The sequence below is a fragment of the Leptidea sinapis genome, chromosome 37 (genome assembly GCF_905404315.1).
Source record: "Leptidea sinapis chromosome 37, ilLepSina1.1, whole genome shotgun sequence".
NCBI classification, from domain to species: domain Eukaryota; kingdom Metazoa; phylum Arthropoda; class Insecta; order Lepidoptera; family Pieridae; genus Leptidea; species Leptidea sinapis.
In genome coordinates this window covers 2,356,911-2,384,843 of record NC_066301.1, presented here as the reverse complement: position 1 = coordinate 2,384,843, position 27,933 = coordinate 2,356,911, and the positions used below count along the sequence as shown (strand labels likewise).

Below are 27,933 nucleotides of genomic sequence, written 5' to 3'. Positions count from 1 at the left end.
TTCCTGGATGGAAGCCACAATCTGAGAGTTGAACAAAGTATACAAGATTTTATGAAGATATGTCACTCGAACGGTTAGTTCAGTTGGCAGAGCACTCGCACGGAACGCAAGAAGATGGGTTCGTAGGTTCGAGTCCCGCATTCATATTTATATTTATATAGTCATTATTAGTGTATTAATCCTAGAAGTGAAGCCACATTAAAAAACATATCAAAGTGTTAGTTTTAGTTTATTGGTTTAGTAATGCTGTGCATACCACCAAACATTATTTCAGTGACGCAGCACGTGAAATCATTTTGATGGGATAACAAAGCCTTGAAGGTTATGTCATTGTGTAAATTTAATAATCCTCACTATCTTCGAATGGCTTAACGTTATAAACATAAAAAACGCATAAAATGAGCGAAGTATAACGCGCCAGTTATATTGTAAACGTTACGCATAGTTACAAGTTGTTAATTTGAAAAATGTCCTTCTTGGGAAAGGTGTACGATTTGGAGCGAAATGAAAATTTCGAAGAGTATATTAAAAGTCTGGGTAAGTTTTTATGTCGCATTTTTGTTTTCAAATTCTTATCATTCTACACATGTTTATTAATTGGGATGTGCCTATGATTTGTTACACATATGCATGTCAGACACATAGATTTTACCATACGTTACTCTAATTTGGAAGTGTAGATTAAACTAGACTTAGACTTAGACTAATCTAATTTAACTGTCCGGGAATAGAATTACCTTTTAAATCAACATTTTAGCTGCAAAATATTACAAAATATTTAAACATTTAAAAATACTCAAACATTTAGACTGACTTGGATTAGTAGAAAAAAAAGTCAGCAGGTGATAACTCCCGCCTATCTTACTTATAAACAAACAAATAATTAAAATTGAAGAGTGAGTATGTAATATCAAAAAATCTCGCGCGTAACGTAATGTAAAAAGGTAACGCAATAATTAAGGCCAAACTACCAATTCTGTTTGTTCCGACTGATGTCCAAAACTGTGGAATCGAATTTAATGGGACTTTCGTTTGTAAATATGCCAAAACAGCATTCATTTGAACAGCAACCATGTGCATCTATGTCAGAAATAACTATGTATTAATGAATAATCTGTTTATTCAGATCTTTCGGCAGAGACAGCAGATTTGTTCCTAAAAACTAAACCTTCGATCAAACTTGTGAAAAATGGGGACACTTATACATTGACGTCATTTTGCAACGAATTTAGAAAGGAACTCAAATTCAAAAGTGGGTTAGAGTTTGATGAAGAAGCTTTACCAGGATTTACAGTAAGTTTTTGAATCTTCTTACTTAAATTTTCAAATCAAATAAATATCACGTTATTCGTTTATGTCTAAACTCTAAGAAATACCACTTATGAAAGTCAAAAGTTAGTCAAAGTTATTTTAATATTTACCATCACTTCGAAATATTGTATTTTATTGAGAAGAAGTGGCTACAAAATTATTGCAATTGCAAATCATTTTAATAACAATCTACGTAATTACACGTAAGTAAAAAAATGTGTAAATTAATTAAATCAAAACTATAAGAGTTATTGAGTACAATAGAAGGATCAATCCACACACACTGCAAATAATTAAAGGAAATTAAAAAAGGAATCTTTATTCTTTTTGAATTTAACAATTTGCATCTTTTGTTTTCTAAAGCTGTTTCTTCTCTCTCAGAGTGCCATCATTTTCTGTTCAAAGTAATGGTAATGATTTCTGACGTGACGCGTCGTGATGTAGATGTCTGAAAGAATAATACATTAAAAATTAATTAATTCCATAAAAAATATTTACCAGGTAAGGTGAGTTAGGCCATAATGATTGAAATTAGAGAAATCTAAACGTCAATTTGCAATGCAGACTCTTAAATAGTTTTATTACAAGTATTTTACTGTTAAAAATTAAACATATAATATAAAAAATATAACAGCTAATATTTCCCAGGTAAAATCGGTGATGACGCTGGCTGACAACAAGCTCACGCATGTCCAAACAGCTGATGATGGTACTAAAGCCACTTTCGTTCTTGAGTTCTCTGACACCAAAGTTATTGTGGTAAGATTAATATTTATTAAATAAAATAATATCAAGCTTTTCTATACTAATTGAGCATCTCCATGTAATAATTTTTTTTTTCAAATAACTTTATGCTTACAGCACTTAGGTCTTCTCAAACACTGTGGACCCATATTGTATACAACAACGTTTGCACAGAATATCTCAGGTCGATCGTCTCTATGAAGCAGATTGCCTTAGGGGAGGATGCCTTTTGAAATCCTCTTGGGAGTTCGTGTCCTCCTAGTCACTGGCTCCTTTTTGAGTTGAGCGCACTAAATTCGCTTCGGATGTGGCAAGTTGTTTTGCCCCTTTCGCGGCGGAAGTACAACAGGGATTAGCATTGATTCCTTATTAGATGTTTATTTAGCTTGCAATGGCCAGTGATAACTCTGCTTAATGCTCTTGAGTAATTTCTGTTTAGAGAGAGTACATTTCGGAAGTGCTATATCGAGTGAGTGCTAGTTATATCAAAGCTTTTCAGTGTTGATTTCGAGTGTTTTTGTACCTCAGTACCTTCCCAGTACTGTTTGCATTGGTTCCGGGCCTAGTTGTATAGCTGTCGTTCTTTTATGGAGCTTGACACCCCACATAATGTTTCAGGCCCTGAAGGGTTTTTGGGCGCCTTTCTTAGCTAGTGAATCAGCCATATGATTTACCTAGAAGTGACATTATATATTTTTTACAATTTTGGAGACTGTTGGTATCTAAGGCCAATTAGGCTATTCAACAGAATAAGATTTTTATTATTATTTGGTGAGTTTTTCAGGTTGTAATAGATGCGGATTCCTGGAATTGCATAAGGTTTAATCTAGAAAGACGGCTGCAAAGAATCCTAAGCTGGCTGAATGTCCATTGCTAGACACTTAACCTAAGAAGCTCGCTCCTACTCGCTGTTTTTTTCTTTGTTTGTTTTATCAGTATTAGTGTCACAGAGAGCTATTTCTTTGTCTTCGATAACCTTTTCTATTACGTCCACCAGTATCTAAGGCCAATTTTGTGGATTTAAAAAGCCATTCACATTTACATTGCCAATTACTGAGATATGCTTCTAAAATATACACAATAAGATTTTTCCATCGCTTTCAATAGATGTGTAGGCTGATCGCTCTCAAATTTATGAGCTATGATTAATATAATTTAACTTATTGATACGAGTGAAATCTATGGGCGCTTATTTTAATAAAGAGAAGGATTTTGAAAATTTATCCTTAATTTATGTTTTTAGCTATTCCGTAGGGCCCCAACCCTGGCATTCAGGCAAAATACGATAGGTGCTGTCTTTCTTTGTACTTCTATTTATTATTTAATAATTATAAGTATTGCTTTATTCAGCATATTGTTGAGTATAATTTTTAACCTAATATTTTTTTCAATCTTTTCAGACATTGACTACGACTAAATGGAATGGAACAGCATACAGATACTATAAAGCATTATAAGTAGTTATAAAAAGATGAATTAATATAACAAATAATTTTCAATGAATTTTTATAATAAATATAATGGATAATATGGTGTTATTATTTAAAAAAATAATACAACAATATTTAGCGTAAAATGACAGCTTTTGCAGCTCTGATGAAAATAAACGAATTCATGATTTTTTTAAATAAAACCGTCGTGAAATGTATAAATTCTGAAAGAACATGCAATTTTATTTGAAAAAAAAAATTCTTTAAAATATTTATTGACTTATTCACCAAAGAGGTAAAGTTAGTGATTCGTAACGTGGGTGCAATTAGCAGGCACGAGACGAAGTCAAGACCCAATAGTCGAATCACACTTTTCCTCGAGTCATAGATAGTGCTTTATTACATACACGAGGAAAATAAAAACGGAAATATTTTAGTCAATTGCGAGAACCAATTTTTATAAATTGAACGCAGAAAGCCTTGAAGTCGTTTTGAAAGACTTCTTAAAAAGATGAATGCTGACACTGGCTGCCATATAGTATGTGTGTTAATTGTAACTAGCTTGTGATGTAATAGGTACGTCACAATATTTGCAGTCTATACTTATAATACATCTGTAGGGATCAAATTTCTGTACAAAGAAAAAAAATTATCAAAACCGAGTCAGGGGGATATAAGAAGGGGAATAGAACAAGTCAACAATTTTTTTTAAATTTATTGTTTCTCTGTCTGTTTATCTGTATGTCTGTTTGTACGGGCTAATACACAAATAAAACACGATGAACTTTCAGACCTGTAATCACATCAATTTTCAAAATTAATATTTTGATATAATCAGTAATATACTAAACCTTTGGTAGTAAAACATATATATTTTGTACTTAATATTGGTATGATTTCCTGCAAAGGATTCTTAGAATTGCTTGAGTAAAACCCGATAAGGAAACACTACAAAAAGAAGTACGAACGATGACACACGTATTGACGAGGGCAACATTTCGATGACATATTTTTTGTTGTTCATTATTTTCACTGCTTTTTACATGTACGTCTATTAATTTCCTTCAATAGTGGAAGGCAATCTAGAAATGTGATAAATAATCGAGGGATACAGATTGGTGTTGTATGTACCCACATAACTTCATCAACATTCAAAAATAATAATACCATTAAATAGCAATATAAAAACAAAGAAATCATAACGGTGGAGAAAGAGGCACCTCCATTTTGTCTGTTCCTCCGTTGTGTTTGTCAATTAAATCTATCAAATGCTTATATACAATTTGAGTGTGATGTATTTAAAAAAATATGGAAATAGGGACCTAATATTTTGTCGAATTAGATTCGTTAAATAGCTACATATAAATAAAGCGATTGTATAAAAAGAGATAGAATCTTGTGATTATTAAATAGTAAAGAGGGAATGTAGAAGAATGAATTTGTCTGGTAACATGAACGACCGCGTCAGAAGATACATACACCTAATGATTTTGTGAAGCTTCTGTTTACACAATAAGAGACCTTATTTAAGTCAATTTTACGTGCTAGATTGCTTGGTTAGCCATTTCAACAAGCAAAGCTTCTTCCAGAAATTCAGCAGCTTCCTGGGATTCCATGTTCCGACTTCTCAGTAGCCACATATTTTCCTGAATTTTTGCCGGTTGGTCGGCCAATACAGTATATTCCAGGACTTTAATATTATTGACCACTTCGCCTTCGCGACCAGACAGCCTCTGCACTTAGGGCTGTTCGGTATTTTGTATTGTTTATTTAGTTGTATGTGCCTTGTCAGGTTGCGCGCGATAATTCGGAGGTTGTTTTGGCTGATGAGTCGATGAATTAGTCTGGTCGATAGTTCTGGTATCGCATCTTGCTGCCAGTTATCAAAAGTCATTATTTTCAAGGACTAGTGATACTCGTAGATTCTTTATTGCAGCGCATTATTAATTGTTTGTGTACGGATGCTTCGTACACATGATGGTCGTGATTACTGTCACAATTAATAATTGCATCCAACAAATACTATGATTTAATGACTATCGACCTACCTGTGTCCGACCCGGCACCAGAAGCAGCACCCGTTTCATGAGTTGACGCATGGTCCCGCCATCGTTAATTTCGCACATATTTGAAGGCAAGTGGCAACCCGGCACACGACGCTGCCGCAAGCAATGCCATTCAGTTAGCATGACGAACCATGTTATAGCATACCTGCGCATGATAACTAAAAATTATAAAATTAATGCTCACAAAGCAAATTTATATCAAATGCAATTACAATGGAATCTCTTCAATTACATTTCTTAGCGTACGCTCATAATCTTTTGTATTACTCATGCGGGAAAAGTAGTATCTTGCCGCTCGTTGTAGCGGTTGAAAAAGAGCCATTTGCCCATTTTAAAATTACGTGCGTGTATTGAGTGCGAAAAGTTTACTTGTCGCACGCAAATTTCGAAATATCAAAATTGAATTGAGGTTGACGCGTCTGACAGCTTAAGTTTATAAATAAAAATATAATTTAAGTTACAAAAGTTTGAAAACGAATATGGAGTCGGAAATAATACATAAATCGTCGCATTTGTAATACAAAAGAGTATGTGCAACTCGTGCGACGTTGTCGATTACCCACTCAAGGCAATCGACAACTTGTCACACTTGTTACACAATTTACTATTATAGATGGAAAGATGTCAAAAATTGTCAGGCCGAATTTGCGCCTTATAAAGTTGCAGTCGATGGCTTTTAGTGAAGTACTGTCTCGCCTTACTGAGTACACCAAGCTTTTTTGAGGCCAGTTTGTCCTTCTCTTCCAAGTGACCACGGAACTGAACGTCGCTCGATATATCAACGCCAAGTATGCCAATACAGGCTGTGGCAGTTAGAGGAGTGATCTCGAATCGAGGGGATACAACAAAGCGAGACTTTTTAGTGGTGAACGCACAAGCTTGTGTCTTCTTGGGGTTGAATTGGACGAAATTTTGTCGGCCCCATTCCGAGACTTTGCAAAGCATAGTCTCGATTACAGACACAAGTTTGTTCCGGTTCTCGTCGACACTATCCCGGGACATGTTGGCACGGCCGGTGTAGGAAGCATACCCTGTGCTGTCGTCTGCATAGCAATGAATATTGCTGATTTGCAGCATATAATTGATATGCAGAGGAAACAGCGTAGGGGATAGCACGCAGCCTTGCGGGAGCCAGCGTTTATGGGTTTTAAGTCAGTGCATGTACCGTTGATAACAACCTTGATGCTCCGATCAGCCAAAAAGCTAGTGACCCATTTGCACAAATTCTCGGGAAGCCCATAGGATGGCAGTTTTGCTATAAGCGCTTTATGCCACACCCGATCGAAGGCCTTCGCTATGTCCAAACTCACCGCCAACGCCTCTCCCTTCGACTCAACCGCTTGCACCCATTTATGGGTGAGGTATTCAAGAATATCACCAGCTGAGCGACCCTGACGGAAACCGTATTGGCAGTCGCTGATCAGCTGGTGCCCCTCTAGGTACCCCAAGAGCTGGCGGTTGATGATCGACTCCATTACTTTGGAGAAAATGGAGGTAATGGCAATGGGGCGGTAGTCTAGTATGTCTTAGGGATCGGGTGCACTAAAACCGCCTTCCATAATTTCGGGACTACGCCTGATGAGTAGGAGAGCCGGAAAAGACGGGTAAGGCCCGGAGCCAGTTCCGGAGCACATGTCCGCAGCACTATCGGGGGAATGCCATCGGGCCCGCTCGATTTGTGAATGTCCAAGGTGAGAAGCGCCTTAAGCACGGCGCCATGCCAGATTTTTACCTCCAGCATGTATGACTCGCACCGCGAAATATGCGGTGGTGGTGCACCTTGGTCATCCAGAGTCGAGTTGGACGCGAAGAGGGAGCCCAGGAGATCAGCTTTCTCTTTAGCGTCATGGGCCAGCGAGTCATCATGCCTGTGCAGTGGCGGAATGGCTGGCTGGCAGAAGTTTCCTTGGACAGCCTTGGCGAGTGACCAAAACGCACGAGTTCCCGAGGGAAGGCGTGCAAGTCTCTCGTCAATTCTGCCAATGTGCTTCGACCTCGCGTCAGCAAAAACTCTTTTGAAGGACCTGGAGGCATGATTGAAGTGTTTTTTAAGTTCGCTGGAATTCACATCCTTAGATACCACCACATTGACCCAAGCCTGATAGCACTCCTGCTTTCGGCGAGAGGCTATTTTGCAAGAGCGGTCAAACCATGGTTGGGACCTGCCACCGATAGGCACAGAGGAAGATGGAATGAAGAGGTCCATACCTTGCAATACCGCATCAGCAACAGCGTCAGCACCGGCATCTGGATCTCCCAGCGAAAAACAGATCTGCCTCCATGGGTAGGATTCAAAAAAGCACCGCATCTCGTCCCACTCTGCTGACCTGTAGTGCCACACGCGGCGAGAGCCTAAGAAGCGGGGCCGTGCTAGGCGCGTGATCAGCACGGTGCTCCGGATCAGGCAGTGGTCCGATGATCCCAGAGGAGGGTCAACGGAAACTAGGTAGCCGCCCGGATGTGAGGTCAACAGAAGGTCCAACAGTGAAGGTGTATGATCTTGCACATCTGGGATTCGCGTTGGCGCAATAACCAGTTGGGTCAGACCATATGCTAAGGTGAAGCAGCACATGATCGGTGGTACGTGAGCCTAGCCATTCGACGTGGTGGGCGTTAAAATCGCCAAGAAACACGATCTCTGCAGTGGGGATCTGATCTAACACGGAATCTGTAGCCTTTTGGATGTGTTCGAGGAGCCGGTCAGTCTCTGCGTTACCACTATGGGACCTATACAGGCATGCGTAGATTCGCGGATGGTCATCGCAGTCTACACGCAGCCAGGTGATGGATAGGTCCTGTCCTTATAATAGGAGAGGTTTTTTTTTTAAAAAGGAGTAGACGAGCAGGACGTTCAGCTGATGGTTATTGATACGCCCTGTCTATTACAATGCAGTGCCGCTCAGGATTCTAGAAAATCCCCAAAAATTCTGAGCGGCACTACAACTGCACCTTAAGACATAAGATGTTAATTCTTATTTGTCCAGTAATTTCACTAGCTACGGTGCCTTTCAGACCGTAACAAAGTAATGCTAACACATTACTGCTTCACGGCAGAAATGGTTCGGATGCCGGCATCCTGTGCAAAGGAGCCTCCCGCTGGTAAAGGTATGGACTAAGTTTTCAGCTTGCCTCAAATATCTACCCAAAAATTGGTCCCAGCTCTCGGACTATTACGCTTTTGAGTTTTAATCTATTCAAAAAGTACCCACATACCGTTACATACAAACATTGTATAAAATATAATGTAAAATGCTGAAACTGTAAATATAGATTTAAAGAGTGGCAATGAGTTTTTTGCTATTTCTTCTCATTAAAGCTCAAGTTTTACTAGGTGGTAGTAAAATCTTTAACTTTCATAAGAATCAGTTCAACCTAAGTGATTAATGATTTTTATTTCTTGCACTTGCTTGAAAAACATGCTGACCTTTATCGAGCACTACTTATTCTGTTTGTTGGGAACTTTAAGAGGACGGGAGTCCCAAAAACCATGTTTTGACTGTACAAAAAATCAATTTTAAGGCGAAAAAACATAGAATTTCAAATATTTTTTTAAAGCAATCATAAGTTTAGGATTCTAGTTAGTAAGTTTAGGGACTCGAAACACATATACTAAACTAAAAAAAAACTCGGCAGACACAAATAATTAAGTGCAACATGTTCACATATTAAACTTGCGTGGTAACTGACTCATTGTTTCTTTTCACATTAAATTATTTCCGACCAACGAACAACGATAATCGTTTGTTATCGTTAAGGTGAACCATATTATAGTTGACATTTGGTTATCAGTTATTTAGTTAGTAAGTCATAATCGTGGCTGTAAATTATGTCCTACACTTTATGATAACAAAAATATTGTTTATTTTTCACGATTTGATACTTTCGTATTGGGTTACTGATGTCGGTAACATCTACTACACTATTTTACTATAATAATGGTAATAATAATAATAATTTATTTCTCGTAAAAACATAGGTTTACAGCAGCTAGTGGCCGGAGTCACCTTTTATCCAAAAAATGCCTGTACCAGGTGTCTCCGCTCTTCTATTTCAGCAATGTGTTATTTTTAACAAAAGTTTTATTGATATTTCGGTAGTGAAATATCGAGAAAGATCATTGGTGTCAGTAAATAATAACAATATGTTATCAACCTGCATAAAAACTCCTTTTTTTTTTAGAGGAGGAAATACTGTTACGTATTACGCCACGGAACAGGGCGTAATATGTCGGACTCGAGTGTCCGCGTAAGCAGACACCCCAATCCGACTAAAACCTCCTCTATGCTGTTAGCCAGGCTTTTACAGCGACATAGGACAAGGGCCGTGGAGGCCGCAAAGACTACGCAACAACAGTCGCGGGGCGTCTCCTAAGGAGACTCGAACCTCGGACCGGCTGTGTGCTTGTGGGAAGGAGAGATAATGAAAATGAAGATAAAATGAAGATGAAAGATGAAAAGGTGAGAAGAACACACTCGCCGGCGAGTGTGGTGATGTTTTGTGTAATGTATGTAAGTGTGTATGTATATGTTTATGAGTGTATATATGTAAGTAAGTAGTGTAAAAGTTTGTGTGCATGTATGTTTGTGTTTGTGTCTGTTTGTGGAGTGTGTTTGTGATTGTGTACGTGGTGTATGTCAGTCCGTCAGTCAGTCCGTGTGTGAGTGTGAGTGGAGTGAAACGACAGGACGAGGACTAACGTCTCGTCGGGTATCAAAAGTATGCGTGGTGTATCTAGGTTGCGGGCCGCTGGCCATCGTCAGAGTGACGAGTGCCAGTGGTTTGCGGCAGTTGACCGCGCCTACGCCTGCGAAGGCGGTGTGTGCGTGTCTGTGTCGGTGTTTGTATGGGTGTCGCGTTCGCGATGGTGATGTCGTCATCAGGGTCGACCGTGACGTGCCTAGGACGTCTTATTGGGTTGAGACTATGGTGAAGCGGGGTGTACCCACATGCCTTCCTAACCAAGATGTTGGGATGGTTAGGCGCCTTGTCAAAGAAGCGTCGCGAGATCTCTTTAAAGTGTTGAGCTATCGTCGGAAGCTCTAGGTCGCGGTGAAGATCTACGTTTCGGATGAACCACGGGGCTCCGGTTGCCATGCGCGTGAATTTATTTTGAACTACTTGCAAACGACGTAAGTAGCTCGGTCGGGTGTGCGCGAACACGACGCTTGCGTATGACAGTATGGGCCGTACGATGGTTTGGTACAGCGTCACTTTGTGTTTGAGCGGAAGTTTGCTTCGCCCACACACAAGTGGATACAGGCGACTGAGGACAAATCGGGCTCTATTGCATACCGTATCGATATGTTTCTTGAAGTTCATATTGCTGTTGAACGTGACTCCTAAGTATTTGTAATCCTTCACCCACGGTACGGGTGTTTCATACAATGTAATAATATCGGTCAGTTGTTTTTTAGTGCGGATGCTATTCGGGTTACCGAAGAGTACCGCTGCACTCTTGGTGGGGTTCACTTCAATCCGCCATTATCTGAACCAGTTGCCTAGTTCATCGACGGCGGCTTGAAGCACTTTAATTTTCTTGCTCAAGGTTCAGCGGTTCAAAAGAGCGGAGTCAAAGCAGAGTGCCGTATCGGAAGGAGCGATCAGTAAGGTAGGCTCGTATGATGCGCACGATCCTGTCTGGCGCTCCCAGTTGATACAGCTTGAATACTAAGCCGTTGTGCCATACCTTGTCGAAGGCCTTCGCGACATCGAAAAAGACGGCTGCCGTAATAGCGTGAAATTGACGCCGTATGAGAATGTACTCAGTGAGTCAGTGAGCCTGCTGGGGACACGAGTGAGTGGTTCTGAATCCGATAAAAAAAACTCCTATAAAATCGTACACAAAAACAATTACATCATCCACGTAAACAAATATTTTCATAAAAATTTTCATAAAATGAAAACTACAGGGCCAAACTATGTAAATTTTTTATGTGACCAAATGGCATCTATTCCGCATCGAACTAAAGAAGAATTACGTAAATTGGATCATAAATCTCAATCGGTGTACATAAAAAAATACTGATCTAATTGAGAACCCTTTTTGAAGTCGGTTAAAAACGCATGTTAGTTACAACAGTGCCATTTGTTACAAAATAATAATGATTGCATGGAAATTTTATTTTTTATTTAACTTTAATATTTTTAAGAAAGCCAACATCTGTGGTTACTCATAAATAAAAAACAAACTTAATTCATTCGAGCTAATAATGCATCTAAGATATTTGTTTTCAAAAACGTGTCTCTAGTAACGGATACAATGCAGTCACCGTTTAATCTTCATCTTATCTATCCATAGTTATGTCCAATATAGTTATAGTCCAATGCTTTATGTCGATAGGTTATTGAAATGTAAATAAGCGTGAAAGAATAGATTTGTCTACCTAAGGATACCTACTAAGGATAGATAGGTTATTGAAAACGGCCGTTAACAAATAACACAGGTGTTATTTGTTCACGGCCGATTGTAGTTGTATGGTTTATTGAAAACGGTTTATTGAACAAATAACACCTCGTGTTATTTGAGCACGATTTAACACGTATTTGTTCAATAAACCGTATTTTGTTGTATAGTTTAAAGATTATTAAATCAAACGTCTCAAACCCCCATCGCCAGTTGCATTCAAGGTAAAAAATAAGTATAATCACGCCCAATGTTAAAATTTATCACTGCTAAATTGTTTCACCGGAGTAAAAAAGATCAATTTTTTCCGTTTCACAAAAATGATTGTGTGACTGCATAGCTCTTAAAATAAATATATTTATTCTTTAGTTCGTGCGACATAATAAAACATTTTTGGGGTATGAAAAATAGATGTTGGCCGATTCGGAGGAGTTTGGTAAAAAACATCGCGACACGAGAATTTTGTACATATATTAGATAATCAATATATATCTAAGTAATAATTGTTACGACCTCGCCGTCTACAACAATATTATTTTGAGTACTATCATTTCAACATAAGTACTTATTATATTTTATAGTCGAAGCACTTGTGGATGTAATCGCGACGGCCGCCTTCTTGAAGGTAGCTACTGAAAATCAGTGTTGGATCATACCCAACTAATATGCTGAGTAGCAAACCTTTTTGGGACAAAATACTGCAAACACCACCTTATTATGTTGATAATAGAATAAGCCATACTTTAGTTTTTTGTTTGGTTCTTGATGTATATTAGTTTTATTTTTTAATCAGATTAGGCATGTATATTATATTCGTTATTACTTAGATAAGTTTTTCATATTATTTGTTATTATATTTTGTAGATGTTTACCTGTATTTGTAGTGTTTGTTCCAAATAAAGATATACTTACTTACTTACTAGAATGGACAGCAAGGGCTGCCAGACAGACTTTGGTCAGTAATATGGAACAGTCAACCATAGTTCTTAGAATTTTAATTAAGGTGAAATGCGATTTACATGTTGAACACCGGATGGTGTATGCTAAATATTGTTCACGCTTCCTTGTCTTAAGTAAAATCATTACTAGAAAGCTAAAAAAGGTAGGCTTAACCAATTTCATTCTATAATTTTGCAAGGATTGAAAAAAAAATCTGTGTAACCTTGCTTGCATGCCCTGCACGCTACTTAAATGATATGAATCCACGAGGATTGAATTACAGTTCGCACGTTAAGTGGTTCTTATGCTGCAACGTTGTTTTTATTGCCTTGATCTTATTTTCTGGCATTACATCTATGGGTGTCTAGATTCATTGATGGGTCATAATTTAGTGATCGAAAGCCTGCGATAGGTATCCCATCTCTTTCACTCACTTCTTCTTTCGTTCTTTATAAGAGAATAATAGAATGAGTAATTCAATGTCACTAGATGAAAATTCAAAATTTTATTAACATTTTCAAATAGCTCGTTGCTTCGTCAGAAGTACCTACCTAATTTATTTTATACTAATCTAAATGAATTTCTCATACAAAAAACAATGACTCAATTTAATTTAAAATCCAGAATTTTACATGTTTACCTAAATATTTTTCACAGATGATGGATGTTTAATAGTAGTGTGATTTTAATCCAAAAGTTAAACCTACATTAAGCTTGTTAACTTCGGTCTAGACATTCGGAACAAAACAATAAATATGTTGTGTATTTCTTCTACTATTAAATAAAGTTGCCGTCAGTGTACGTATGCGTATTTTTTCTAGCATCGGGAAACATTTTTTGAATGGTTATAAATATGTTATACTAGCTGATGGCCATAAATTCCTCCGCGTAGATTAAGCGTTCTTAAAAATAATAAGTAAGTTTCGAATTGTAGATTATCTCATGTCCTATTCCAGTTCCCGTTTCCGTTTTCGGTCCCTTTACCAACATATTATATTATATCTTATTTTGAGGAAGATTGCTATGGCAAACTTAACCTACTATTAGTAGTTATTGTTATAGCACATCGACGTGAATTTCAGTTTTTCATAAATCACTCGGGAGCCATCCATATTTCCGGGATAAAATGTAGCCTATGTCCTTTCCCAAGCTGTAGTCTATCGCTGTACCCAATTTCATTAAAATTGGTTTAGTAGCTTAAGCGTAAAAGCGTAACAAACAAACTTACACTCGTATAAACGGGGCCAATATAATATGCAGACTTTTAAACAGCGGTGGCGCATTGGTCGCTATTGGTTTTTCCAATCTCAAAAATGCCAAACGCGCCTATTGAAATTTTCACTTCAAAAATAGATATCTCATTAGAAAATAAATTGTTTATCTATTTTTATTTATATAGTTTGTAGAGAATTATTACGTATTAAATTTGGTAATATATAAACACCAAAGAATGATTTTAATAACAGTTGATATTCTGTTATTAATAAACGTACTACTAGACCTGACCAGTTAAAGTTTATTGAATTCAATTACAGAAAACATGCAGTAATTGTATTGTCAAGTTTCAATAAGACGTCGCTAACAGTTCCACATAAATAGATATCAGTAAGGTCTTTTCATAGTATACAGTACTCGGCATCAATAATAATCTTATCATAATATAATAAGTCAATTATTCCATAACCCACATTTTACAATCAAATGTTAGTAATTTAAAGTTCTTAAAATCTAGTGTTAGTTTGAGTTAAAGTGACCAATTTAATTATTTATTATTATATAATTTTGGTTATGGACCCCATTTTGGGGTATAGGCCTCCCCCAACTTTTTCAATTTTTCCCTATCCTTGCCCTGATCGATTCAGTTTCTCCCCACCGCCTGCATGATGTCATCTGCCCATCGCTGCTTTGGTCTACCAGTGCATGTTTTACCTGGTGGTCCTTTCCATTTGGTAGTAAGTTAGGATAATATATTTAGCCGTATGGCCTATTCAAATTCAACTTCTAAAACACTGATATCCATTTCGGTCATCGGATCAGACTAGCTATCAAATACCGTAATGCTGCCAATTTTCTTGATACACTTCCACGTTATGATAGTTTTAATTTTTAAAGTGAAATTTTCTTATGTGTGGGAAAACCGGCTTGTTACGTAACGCGTTACGGCGCCAGTCTGTCTGCCTTCCATCTTTCACGCATACGGCAGCGGTAGGCAGGCTGATTCTCTCTCACTCTTACCAATTGTTACTTTTATAGAATTAAATAATGATACTAATAATAACATACACAAAATTCTATAGTACACATTCAGGAATTGTAACTAAGAATAAAATATATTTTATAACTAATCAAAAAAATATTTTATTAATAAATAACCTTTCTTTACATTATCATGTATTATTAGTATCTAGTATATTAGAAATGACATCAAAAAGAATTCTATATTTGCGAAAATAAATGCCTTTTATGCCTTTCATATTAATATACATAAAATTTAGGTAATAACCTAAGCTTTTCTTGAGTTAAACAATTTCAATATTAAATAGTTCTTTATGAAAGTTATCATAGATTAGTTTAAGTTACTTCTTCTGTCGGGCATCCCCAGACGCACATGCCTTTTTTTAACGGCGGGTGTGGCACTTTTCACATATAATGCGCGGAAATTAAAACGAAATAGTACCTAAAATGCAGTTGTTGAATGTAGGTAGGTACTTTTTGAAATTTAATTTGGACTTTCCGGGGATTATGTTGGATTGGGATAATTCTAACGAGATCGAAGTTTATTATATAGTCTTCAATGTGATTCTGTATTTCAAAGCTTTGATGGGAGGTCAATGATCAAGATTCGATACTTTCATCAATTTTACGTGTAATACATGTACGTTATTTTCAATTTATTCTTCTATGAAGCTTTTAGCGAATGGGTCAAACTTCCACCCCCATGTCTATAGTTTAATTAAATTTGCAACTGTTTCAGCAAAAAGAATCGCTGAAGATCGATGAAATCAACGCCCACTATAATATTCAACTATAAAATAGGTAGCAACAATAATAATAATATTGACACACTTCTTACACAAATTATCTTGCCCCAAATTAGGCATATAGCCTGTGTTATGGGTTGCAAAACAACGATATATTAAGTACAATACACTTACTTAAACATACATAAATACATATAAACATCCATGACTCGGAAACAAACATCCATTTTCATAATATAAATGCTTGCACCTACCGGGATTCGAACCCGGGATCTCTAGCTTAGTAGGTAGCATCGCTAACCACTCGGCTATACAGGTCGTCAAGCAATAGTCTTTGGCTTTGTCGCAATTTTGTGTCTTCCAATTACTTGCTTTGTGCATTTTTTATTTTTGTGATATAAAAAAAATCAGCCTGATTTTACAACATTGGGATATAGCACTATGTTTTTTATGATGCGATGGTGAAATCCAGCGTCGGGGATGGATAAGGTAAAAAAGCACTTCTGTATCCCTGAAAAATGCTTTTTACAATCCAAGCAGCTTCATTGCTATTTCTATATAGCAAGGTGGAGTGGAGGGATAAAATAACAATAATATAGAGATAGTTATTGAAAAGGTCAGTAATGTTCAGGTTACTCGTGCAATGAGGACGAGTGAAACTGAATCACTGGCCTGAAGAAATTCAACCGACGGAGGATGTACCGAATAAATCCAAGTGTGCTAATTATAAGTTTTAATAAGGTTCATAATCTCTACTTATCCCTCTTGAATCTGAGAGATATGTGTAAGTATTATATGAATGCAATAGGAAGGCCGGAATTCTCTGAAATCTGCAACGATGGTTCTTGCGAGGGAGAGATTCGTCGTAGGATCGGCATGGCAAAAGGCGCCATGTCAAAATTAGAGAAGATATGGAAGAGTAGAACCATCAGTATAAAAACCAAGACATGGTTTTCATACTGATGGTTCATGGTTGATTTGGCACTGAAACATGGACTTTAAAGAAAGCCGACAGAAAACGAATCGATGCCTTCAAAATGTGGTGCTGGAGAAGAATGTTGGGCATACCTTGGATAGCACACCGAACTAATGTGTCGATCCTGAAACGGCTGGGCATTCTGACTAGGCTCTCTACCATCTGCTTTCGTAGGGTCCTAGAATACTTCGGCCACATCGCCAGAAGGGATGAAGACAACCTGGAGAGACTGATGGTAACAGGGAAGGTGGAGGAAAGAAGACCAAGAGGAAGGAGCCCCATGCGATGGACCGATTAGATTCGCTCTGCCCTTGAAACCACTGTCCACGACGCTTTACACTCTGCTTCCGACAGCGGCAGATGGCGGCAAATAATACGCAACAAAGTAGTCTGTCGAGATGATCACGACCCTCAGCACTGAGGAAACCGACGCGAGGAGGAGGAGTAAGGCCGGCAACACAATATCTTTACCTATATTGCGCATGTTCATAGGGGTTGGGTTTGCACGTAAGCGTCAGGAGTTACGCAGGATATGAAGACCAATCTGCACCTTCCTGAAAACTTTTGAGGATTTTTTTCTTTGGGGTTATGAGCATATAGTTACTCATAATTGATATAGTATGATGTCCAATCTGCACCTTTCGGAAAACTTTTGCAGCTTCTTTATAGTTATGAGCATACAGTTTCTCATAATTGACGTAGTATTTTGACCAGTCTGCACCTTCGGAAGTTTCTTTGGAGTTATTAGCATAGAGTTTGCAATTTTCTAGAACATCGGTTTGCCTTCCAGACACATGTTCCACAAGTTTTAATGTATTATCGACCATCAGCAACGAGCCGTAGGTATTATTATTTGTGATATTTTTTTGTTTCCTTATAAATTTTAGCAATATGACTTTGATAGCTTTATAGTCGACTACCTAGATCTTTTCTTCTACTTTTTCTTTTGAAGTTCGTTGCTAACTTTGTGCAAGGAAATCACTCCATTCTGTTCACTCAATGTGAATGAGACCTGCTATATAATATAGAAATCTGCATTAGAAATAATAGCATATAGAAATAATCATTAGTCAGATAATAGATTTACTTACAAAGCTTATCGCTGGCAAAATTATATTTAATTGATGATAATACATTTAAAGGTGCAACTGTGACCTGGGCTCAATGTGTAGTATTTTATCAGTTAAACCCACGATAAATAGGTGCCGATACCAACTCGGCTTTATCAGTCAATTGGCCGATGCAACAGCTCGTTATTTAAGCGGGACGATATAAGGACGCGACTAATTTACAATTGAGTCTTCTGCCCGTCGTTGATTGCGCAACAAAATGGACTTCCTCGGCAAGATTTACAAATTGGACAGGAGTGAGAATTTCGAAGAATTTCTTGCTAGTTTGAGTAAGTTATTCCTTTTTTTATAAATATTTCGATATCTTATGTGATTCTTTTTAATCCAATCTGTTAATATGGCATTACTTGTGATTTTTCTTGCTGTTCATGTACTGGATATTTAACATTATACCGTTAATCATCAGTATCAAATTTATAATAATTATTATAATTATTATGATTAATAAAAACATAAGATTGGCATAATGATTGAAGATGGTGGAAATTATATCACACCGTACATTCTTTTGTATTATTATATCATCTATTGCTTTTTAATGTTATATCTTGTCTTAAATTGTTATTATTTAAATTATATATCGTCTACAATCACCTAAATAAAAAATTACATTTTAATATTAATAATATTTAATATCACCACAAAACGCTATTAAGTAGTTGTTGCTCTCTTTTTCTTATCAGCAATGATAAATTGAAAAAAGCTGTTTTTCCTGCTAATATCATATTTTATGATATTTATTAATATTAATCTTTAAACTAATACTACCAAGATAACTTTGACCTAAGTCGCCTGTTTCATGAGTACATAAATAAGTGCGGAGGAATTTCAATGCAAATGATAAAACTATTTCTTACCTCTTCACACTATTTGGGATTCTGCAATGCTCAATTTGTGAAAGGTTTCATATCATCATGCAACATAATATATAACACTTTGTATTTTTTTATATGATAGGACTTTTATATGATTACCCAAATAGCCCAGTGGTAAGTGACCTTGCCTACTAAGCTTGAAGTCCTGGGTTAAAATCCCGATAGGTACAAACATTTATATGATGAATATGAGTGTTTGTTGTCGAGTCGTGGAAGTTTATTTGTATGTAAATATATCCCATTAAATATATCGTTATCTTGCAACCCATAGTACAGGCTTTGACTAATTTGGGACTCGGTTATTTGTGTTAAAGAGTGTCTTTATTATTATTATTATTAATTTACTTTTGTAAAATAATCATATTATTTTTTTAGTTTCCAAGGTGGACATTTTGGAATTTGGAATCTTTGGTATTATTTTTATATGTGTCTTTATTACTATAGCGGCAGTAGTAATCCTAATGTCTTACTATAGCTGTTTATAAGATAGAGCCGAATGACAGACATACGGACGGACAGCGGAGTCATAGCCTACAGGGTCCCCTTGGCTGATCTTCGGATTGGGAACCCTTAATAGTACATTATTGCAAAGACCAGGAAATAAGTAATTGCTGGTCGAGTATGAGTTTGAAGGCCGAGCCGTAGGCGAGGACTTCACTTAATACGAGACAGGCAATTGTCATTTCCCGCTGAGGAATATACATATAGAGTTTTTTTTTTTTTCAAAATAATGCAGGGAAATAAAACACACTTTTAATATTAAACAGTAAAGTAGTTAAATTCCCATAATTTTGCCGTTTTTAACATGAACTGTATATTTCAGCATGGAATAAATTGCCCATAATGTAGTATAGGCTTTTTAGTTTTAGCAATCTCATTAAAATACGCCAAACTACTGTTTCAGAGAAAATTTTCACTTATTTCTCGTTTTTCCAATTCATAAAATTTTCGTATACATACTTTCATGTATTTTTCTATTAACTTCGCTGGAAGCAGGTTTTCCATTGCCAATTTGGCTTTTGATCTTAAATCTGGTAGAGTACAATCAATTTCCATTTTCTCCTCATCCTCTCTGAACCGTTGAAACTCATTTTAATTATAATTAAATTTATATTTATTAAGTAGGTATGTAAATAATAAATCAAGACGAATTTTCAGCTTTGCCACCAATTTTTTTTATCATCTGTGCCGACAGTCAAACTCAAAGAGACAATGGTATGCCAAGAATAACAAAAGAGATCCAATCAGAGAGCAACACTTTAATAACCCCAGCACGCCGTTACATACAACATTGCAAGAGCGTTGTAATATTCCAAATTAAAAAAACGCTCCTGCAATGGATTTGATTTGCTTTGTTCGAAAATTCGATACTTCGCGTGTTCTTTTTCGAAAATTATGACAATATTTCCATGCATGTTTGTGAAAAGGTTATTTCCAAAATGTGAACCCAACGCGCTTTTAGCGTCAACAGTAAATTGACGGCTAGTGTTTGCTACGTTTCATGTCATGGAAATGTATAACAAAGAGGACGTAAGTACTACGTAATAAGAGGCTGGACTGCCTAAGTAAAAATTGAAATTTGGTTTAGTTTGAAACGTGGAGTAATTAGTAAGTTTGAAATAGTAGTAATTACAGTATGGCGATTGGCCACGAAGTATAATCCGACTAAGTAAGTTTGAAAGCAAACAGTTGCTCATAACGTAGTGGATTTCAGCTATCTCCGTTTGTTACAAGAGTATTGCCCTGTCAATCTGTTAATGTCTGTACGTTTCACACAATCGAGTGAATCGCTTTTTTTAGAGAGTTTCGCTAGCCTGCTGTATAATTATAGGTATAGTCTTGTGAGAAACACTTACAGATCATAAACATAAAAATAGTAACTACAGATACAAGTGGGAGGCTCCTTTGCACCGGATGCCGGCTAGATTATGGGTACCACAATGGCGCCTATTTCTGCCGTGAAGCAGTAATGTGTAAGCATTACTGTGTTTCATTCCGAAGGGCGCCGTAGCTAGTGAAATTACTGGGCAAATGAGACTTAACATCTTAGTCTCAAGGTGACGAGCGCAATTGTGGTGCCGCTCAGAATTTTTGAGTTTTTCAAGAATCCTGAGCGGCACTGCATTGTAATGGGAAGGGCGTATCAATTACCATCAGCTGAACATCCTGCTCGTCTCGTCCCTTATTATCATAAAAAAAATATACAAATTTAGGGATGATTCACACGAGAGTTAAGTAGTATGACGTATGTAATGTATGTATATGTTAGTATGACACATTCGTGTGTATCATAATATTATCTTATTTTGTTGAGCTACAATCATATCAAGCGATATTTATTGTAGATTAGTTAAGCTTATAGGCTATTATATATCATGTATAGTTTTGAAAATGTGACACTTTTATGACGGTAGGATACTTTTTTATTCGTTTGACGAATGTTTGCTAAAAGAAATGCATTTATTTTTCATGGAATAGGGCACAAACGAACAAGATTAATATACATTGATACATGTATTACACCTACTTAGTATGTAAATATTATTTAAATATGCGATATTCGAAATCCGTCCTATATTTTTACCATTTTCAAAGAGTCTCAATATCTAAATAAAGACCACGAATGGCGAGTTTCGAATAATATCATATTTGAAACAGAGCGATTTGTTCGTGGCTCGTAGCAAACGTTGCAATCGCTTGAGCAGTATAAATACGTTAGTCAGATTATCTCGTTGCCACTTTTTAAATCTATATTTACAGTTTCAGCGTTTCACATTATATTTTATACAATGTATGTAAGATGCGGGAGTCGAACCCGCAGCCTCTCGCAAGAGGCAAATTTTATTTGTGTTACTTGTGTATGTTAAAGAAAAGGAAAAAAAAGTGATTAATCATAAAAAAATTCCGAAGAATAACGAGTGCAGTAGATGAATCAATTCGATAATTTCACTGTGTGTCATTTAAAATCTTGCAAAGACGGCTTTGATAGTTACAAAATTATTATTATTATTAATTAAAATTATTGAAAATTAAGCGGCGCGGCGTTTTTCTGACGGAAGTATTTCGATACATAACGAAGCGGCTTACCGTCCCATAAAGTTATCACTTCAAAAATAAAAATCTCGGAAGACAGAACCAACCCGACACCAGATTTTTTCAGAACTACAGATATAATTTGATTATGTTGAAAGCCAATATGTTATTGTCGCGTAGCAACGCTTCGACGAATATGACGAGAGTTGTCAAACATCAAGACATTGATAATTTCAACAGCACTGCAAGCAATACTCGTTGATCAGCGGTGTTTACTTTAGAGGCTGTAGACCCGAGCTCGATACACTTACCAGTGTGTGGTATTTTTTGGGTTTTGTAAAGTTAATGGAAATTTCTAGTAAGTTCAAGATCAAATCGAACAGAGTAAAGAGGATGGAAAATGTGTAAGCAGGATAAAAATAGTTAAAAGAAATTTCTATTACAATTTGAAGATGGAATGGGAGAATCATTTTTAATTTAATTTTAAAATAAAACAGATCCGAATGTATACAATCCGTACTATGCGTGGCCTACGGCAGTTCTATTTCTGACTCGAAAGTGTAAAGGAAGAAGAAGAAGAAAAGAAGAAGTAGTGAAATGCGGAAAGTGATCCAGGTGAAGAAGAAGAAGAAGATAGAAGAGACTTAGTGTTCGGTGCGGTGTTACGCGTTGAAGGTACCGCCGCCCACAAGAGGAACAGCGGCAGAACGGCTAGTGCAAGTTCAGAAAAAAGTGAACACAAATAAAGACTCGTTCCTATAAGCGGAGTATTATTTCCATTCCCAGATCCACTCTCGTGTCATTATTTATATGATGAATATTTATGAAAATTATTACAGGAATATTTTTTTTTCCTAGTAGGTGTAGTAAAAATCTCGGCTTCATATTGTGCCTACCAATTATTGTACCAATAAGTTAATATAATGTAAAGACCTTTTACAGGCAGATGATGCTGATATCACGTCTTTTCATCAATATTTTTTTCACCCAATGTGGTGGCATCATTATCACTATTTGGAAATACGACAAACCATTATTTTACTCATGATAAAACTTGTTTTAGATCTTCCTGAGGACAAAATAGCACAAATCAAAATTAAAACGTCACAGACACTGACGAAAGAAGGCGACAACTACGTTTTAACAACTATCCTTCCCGATGGAAAGAAAGAGATGAAGTTCCAGAGCGGAGTCGAATTCGACGAAAAAGTATCACCGGAAGTTACGGTAATTCGAATTAACTGCCAGAAATCTGTATCTATTACTTCTCATTAGCAATTTTCATTTAACAAAATTTGCTGAAAGGATTTTAATGAAAAATATATGATGATGAAAGTTTTTTAAAAAATGAACTTAAGTATTACGACACAGCCGAGTCACAATCATCAACACCGTGTCACTAAAATTTTTGGTTATTGTATTACGTAGTTACAAATAATTTTACAGCTGAAATGCCCTCACATGTATGCTGTTTTCCTGCGTTTTAATACTTTATTAAGTATTTTATTTGACAGAAATTCTTGAATGTTAGTATTTGTAGAACAGAAAAAGAATCGCACTATAATATATTATGATATCGTTATTTTAACTATTGATTTCGACATATTATTTTTGTAAGAAAAATGTAATACCTGATTGGAGCGTACGGGTATACTCAGAATCATTTATATTCCTTTCACAAGTTTAATAAAACAAATTACGGAACACAGATTCAAATATAATAAAACTATTTTAAGTCTTTCGTTAAAAAAATCAATATAATAAGGTTATTCACTTTTAAATAGCACTATTTTTTTAAGTCTTTAATTGTTATCATAGATAAAACATACTAATTGTTGATAATTCCCTAATACATATATACCGATTTCCATACGTCAGCAATAAGTATAACTATTATCTCGCGCGATGATAAAATGGAAAGGGCGTCATCTTAGTAACGTCAGGTGCAGGATAACAGTTCCAAAATCACCAGTGAAAAGTACCATTGAAAACTAATGAATGCGTACTTACTTCTCGTAGAGGTGAATATGTAAAGGTTATATCCCGGTCTCAACGCGCGCAGGTGATACCGTAATGAATGCCATGGGAAAAAAATATTTTCCCTTGCTTCCGCGCACTAACCATTCCAACAAACACATCTTGGTGGGCACGAATACAGGTGCGTGCAGCTAAAGTGAGTATAGGCGAGTGTATGTGGCTACCACAAAGTAACCGCGTTCTTATTAGTTATAATATGTGTTCCAAAACGATTCCATAAAGAAAATACTTTCGATACGGAGAAATTTTTCTGGTTAATTGAAATCCATATCGCGGTTTGTGGTAAATCTTCAGAAGAATACAGTGATCGTGAGGTCATGAAAATAATTGACACTACAGCCACAAGTGGGTTTCTATTGACTATTATTATTCGGGATTGACTGTTGGGACTAAATCTGGGGCACTTCCAACTAAGTATATTGCCCGGGGCTGGTCTTTTTCTCCTTCTTCGTGAGATAGATAGATTGTGATTAGATGTTTTTTAATACACAACTTACACAATTTGTGGTGTGATTAACAAAAAAATACACTTCCGAAGTTTTATGCAATGTTTCTTAATTTTTGTTTGTAAACCAAAAACTAATTAAAACTAATTTTTGGTTATAAATAGAAATTAAGTATAAACTACATATAAGAATATTAATTTATTTACTAAGACGCTCAAAATATTTCTATTGTTTCTATAAGTCTTTCAAGTTCTGCTTCATCTTACAGAATGAATATATTTTTTACGAAATTTTCAGGCGAAAACAACTTTCACTGTAAGTGGCAATAAGGTCACACAGAAACAGACTTTCGATGACGGTAAAACAATCAACTATGTTAGAGAATTCACAGCAGATACACTGAAAGTGGTAAGTCTTTAATAAATACGCATTTTTTTATATCTAAGGGGGCAAATAGACTAGTGACTCACCTTATATCCACAATATTAGAGATCAAGAGATGAACACTATAAGGATGAAAATGAGTTAAGTGTCATCCGCAAACAATACCGTGTGTTTTTTCTTTAAGGTTAAGTAGTTGATTAATGTAAATAAGGAAGAGGAACGGTCCAAGCGTAGACCCTTGTGGTACCCCCATACTGAGAGGAGTCCCAGGATATCTTCTGGGAGTCACATATCTTTCTGAATCCTTTTATTTAAATATGAAATCGCACATTCTGGTCGTTTAATTTAAAGTAAATATTTTATACCAAATTATAGGAAAGCAAAGGAAAGTAACAATGTTTAAGGTGCTCAAGGTGCTTCTCACGCTTTGCTATTAACGTACTGGAAGTACTGGACCTCATCCCAAACAAAACTGCCAAATTATCGATACCTTTACCGTAACAATTAATGATAATAAATAAGTGTAATGTTATGGTGTAAAAATAATTTGATGGAACTCAATGCGTCCAAATGTCATTTTATAAAATTTTCTAGGAAACGAAAGAAATTGGAGAGTAAATATCATATTGATGGCATACAAATAAATCAAATAAACCATATCAATGATTTGGGTGTCATTTTAGACGAGGAGTTGAGATTTGATAAACATATTGACAAAATAGCTCACAAAAGTTTTAAAATGCTTGGGTTTTTCTTACGTAACACCAAGGCTTTTACATCAATTCCTACGCTTAAAATACTATACTATTCCCTTGTAAGATCTCAGGTTGAATACAATTCGGTAGTTTGGTGCCCCTATTACAAAACGTACATCACTAGGATTGAGTCAGTTCAAAAGAAATTTATATCCAAATTGAGTTATGTCACTAATATTTACACTATTATAAGTTACAAAGACAAATTAAAATTTTTCAATATGAAAACCTTAGAATTGCGAAGAAATGCGTCACAAATTCTTTTCTTATATAAATTATTAAATAATCAATTAGACTGTCCATTACTTCTATCTAAGATTGGATTATGTGTACCACCTTATCCTTGTCGTATTAGTACATATCTGCCAGTACATGTACGATTTTTCAGAAACAATTATGGCTCAAATTCACCTATCCAACTTATCTCAAAATTATATAATAGTAAATTCCATAGTAATAGTAGTATAGATATAAATTTTAATACATTTGGAATTTTAAAAAATACGCTTTTGAACCCTTATAATTTGGATGTATAAAATTATAGTTTTTAGTAATAGTAAACACATATTGTAGTAGTATTACTTAACTTACAATAATAAATGAAGGCAACGCTGTGCATACCTATAAGTTAGATATACAAATATAAATATAAGAAATTTTATGTTATAAGTAGTCATAATATTAATTGTGTGTCTAGTTGGTAAGCCTTTTCTAATAAATAAATAAATAAATAAATAAATAAATAATAACGTGTAAAAATAAAAATACATGCAATTCACACCTGATAGAAGTGAAACATTCAAATAGTTTGGCTATAAGATAATGACACGAATGTAAAATTTCGGGAAGAGGGTTATTGTAGGTTTTATTAATGATCATAGTGATACAAAGTTTGATAATTATTTTACATTTTGGTCGTATATATTACATAGATTTATTAAGACTCAGAGCTTACATTTTTGATAAATGATACAAGAGGCATAAGGTAACTAAAGTATGAAATAAATATTTAATCTTATTGTTGATACAGTGCGACTGCTGCATATTTTTAAATTAAATTTGGCGTCCAAAAACTCAATCAACGGAATTGCTGTATACGATGCATACATTTAAAATCCCCACTTATTTTAATAAAAAATAATACCTACATATTCGCAAAACAAATAATTCAGTCAATGACATTTCATTACATAGGTTTTCATACAATGAGCGGGTGCAGGTGCTTAATTTATATAATGTCAAAGTTTTCGGGGCAGTACTTGTATAATAATGTTAAGATGTGCATGAACCTCTAAACTGCATATGAGGTCCTAGTACATATTGCTAGGATGATACATGATTTCAATCGCTTTGAAAGACATTACAATCACCGCTACCATATTTATGTTCTCCTGGTGTCTATGTAGTAATACGTCGTGAGCATGACGTCAGAATATATTACGGATACTCGCGTCAAATAATAAGACAATCTCTTCTTCAACTTTGATCGCCTGAAAACCTAAAACAATGTATAATGCTTCCTATCTCATTGCCTCGCCAGCTAAATCCTATACATTTTCCTGTTTGTGTCTCTATCGTCTCGTAATTTCAAATACAACGTTTCTGAAGAAGATTTACTTCAATGTTAATTCTGTTAATTCGAGTAGACTATAAGATCAATTGACTATTTTTTTCTATAGAGTACTCATCTACAACATTGGTAATGTTGAAATGAATTTATGAACTTGTGAAGAATGAATTTATGGAAATTAATGGATAGCCATAATTAATCAATAAGTAAAGGTATAGGTAATAATATACCATAATGAATTCGAAACCTTCGTAATTTTCATGTTTCAGCTATAAAAGAAACAAACGCTGAAAAATTAAATCCCTTTTTTTTCTTTTTTAACTTTCTTCTTCGTCTTTATAAACTACCAACAGTTTATGATTCGCAAGTTTGTTATATTTGTCGAGTTCTTAAATTATATAAATCGCTACAGTTGAAAAAGTTTTGATCCAAAAATTTAATAAATTCGTATTTGTACGTTTATAGTTTTTTTCACAATAACAAGAATTACTTTCTTTAATAATATTTAATTTTCGTTTCAGACCCTAACCTCTAGTTTTTGGGACGGAACTGCTGTCAGATACTACGTTGCTGAATAATTTTAATTATTACTTCTTTGATAAATAAATATATGTCATTATTTTAATTATTTTTATAAATAAAATCTCGCTTATTATTTATTATTTTTTTTTATTTTGTGCTCCTCAAATTAAAATGATAATATTATCCAACAATATGAGGCTTCATTTTAATGAATTTGATAAATAATGATGTTATCAAAAAGTAGAACAGCGGGCAAAAAGTGGGTTATTGTGGTGAAGGGAGGAACGATTATCCTCAACAAAGCCACCATCGTCTTGGGTAACCTCCACTT

The 27,933-nt window shown here is 35.6% G+C and overlaps 1 protein-coding gene across 1 annotated transcript; it reads left to right on the top strand.

Annotated features, from left to right (window-relative positions):
- Nucleotides 1–372: 372 nt before the first annotated feature.
- Nucleotides 373–27,739, top strand: LOC126975710 (fatty acid-binding protein 1-like). Its single transcript, XM_050823710.1, has 8 exons — nucleotides 373–537; nucleotides 1,127–1,293; nucleotides 1,960–2,070; nucleotides 3,456–3,503; nucleotides 6,165–6,174; nucleotides 22,952–23,115; nucleotides 24,669–24,779; nucleotides 27,602–27,739. The coding sequence occupies exons 1-8, from the start codon at nucleotides 468–470 to the stop codon at nucleotides 27,656–27,658; spliced, it is 738 nt and encodes a 245-aa protein (XP_050679667.1). The 5' UTR covers nucleotides 373–467; the 3' UTR covers nucleotides 27,659–27,739.
- Nucleotides 27,740–27,933: the final 194 nt, after the last annotated feature.

Coding starts and splice junctions, on each gene's coding strand:
- LOC126975710 (XM_050823710.1), top strand. CDS start 468: ATGTCCTTCTTGGGAAAGGTGTACGATTTGGAGCGAAATGAAAATTTC. Junction 1,294..1,959: donor AAGCTTTACCAGGATTTACA/GTAAGTTTTTGA, acceptor AATATTTCCCAG/GTAAAATCGGTGATGACGCT. Junction 2,071..3,455: donor CTGACACCAAAGTTATTGTG/GTAAGATTAATA, acceptor CAATCTTTTCAG/ACATTGACTACGACTAAATG.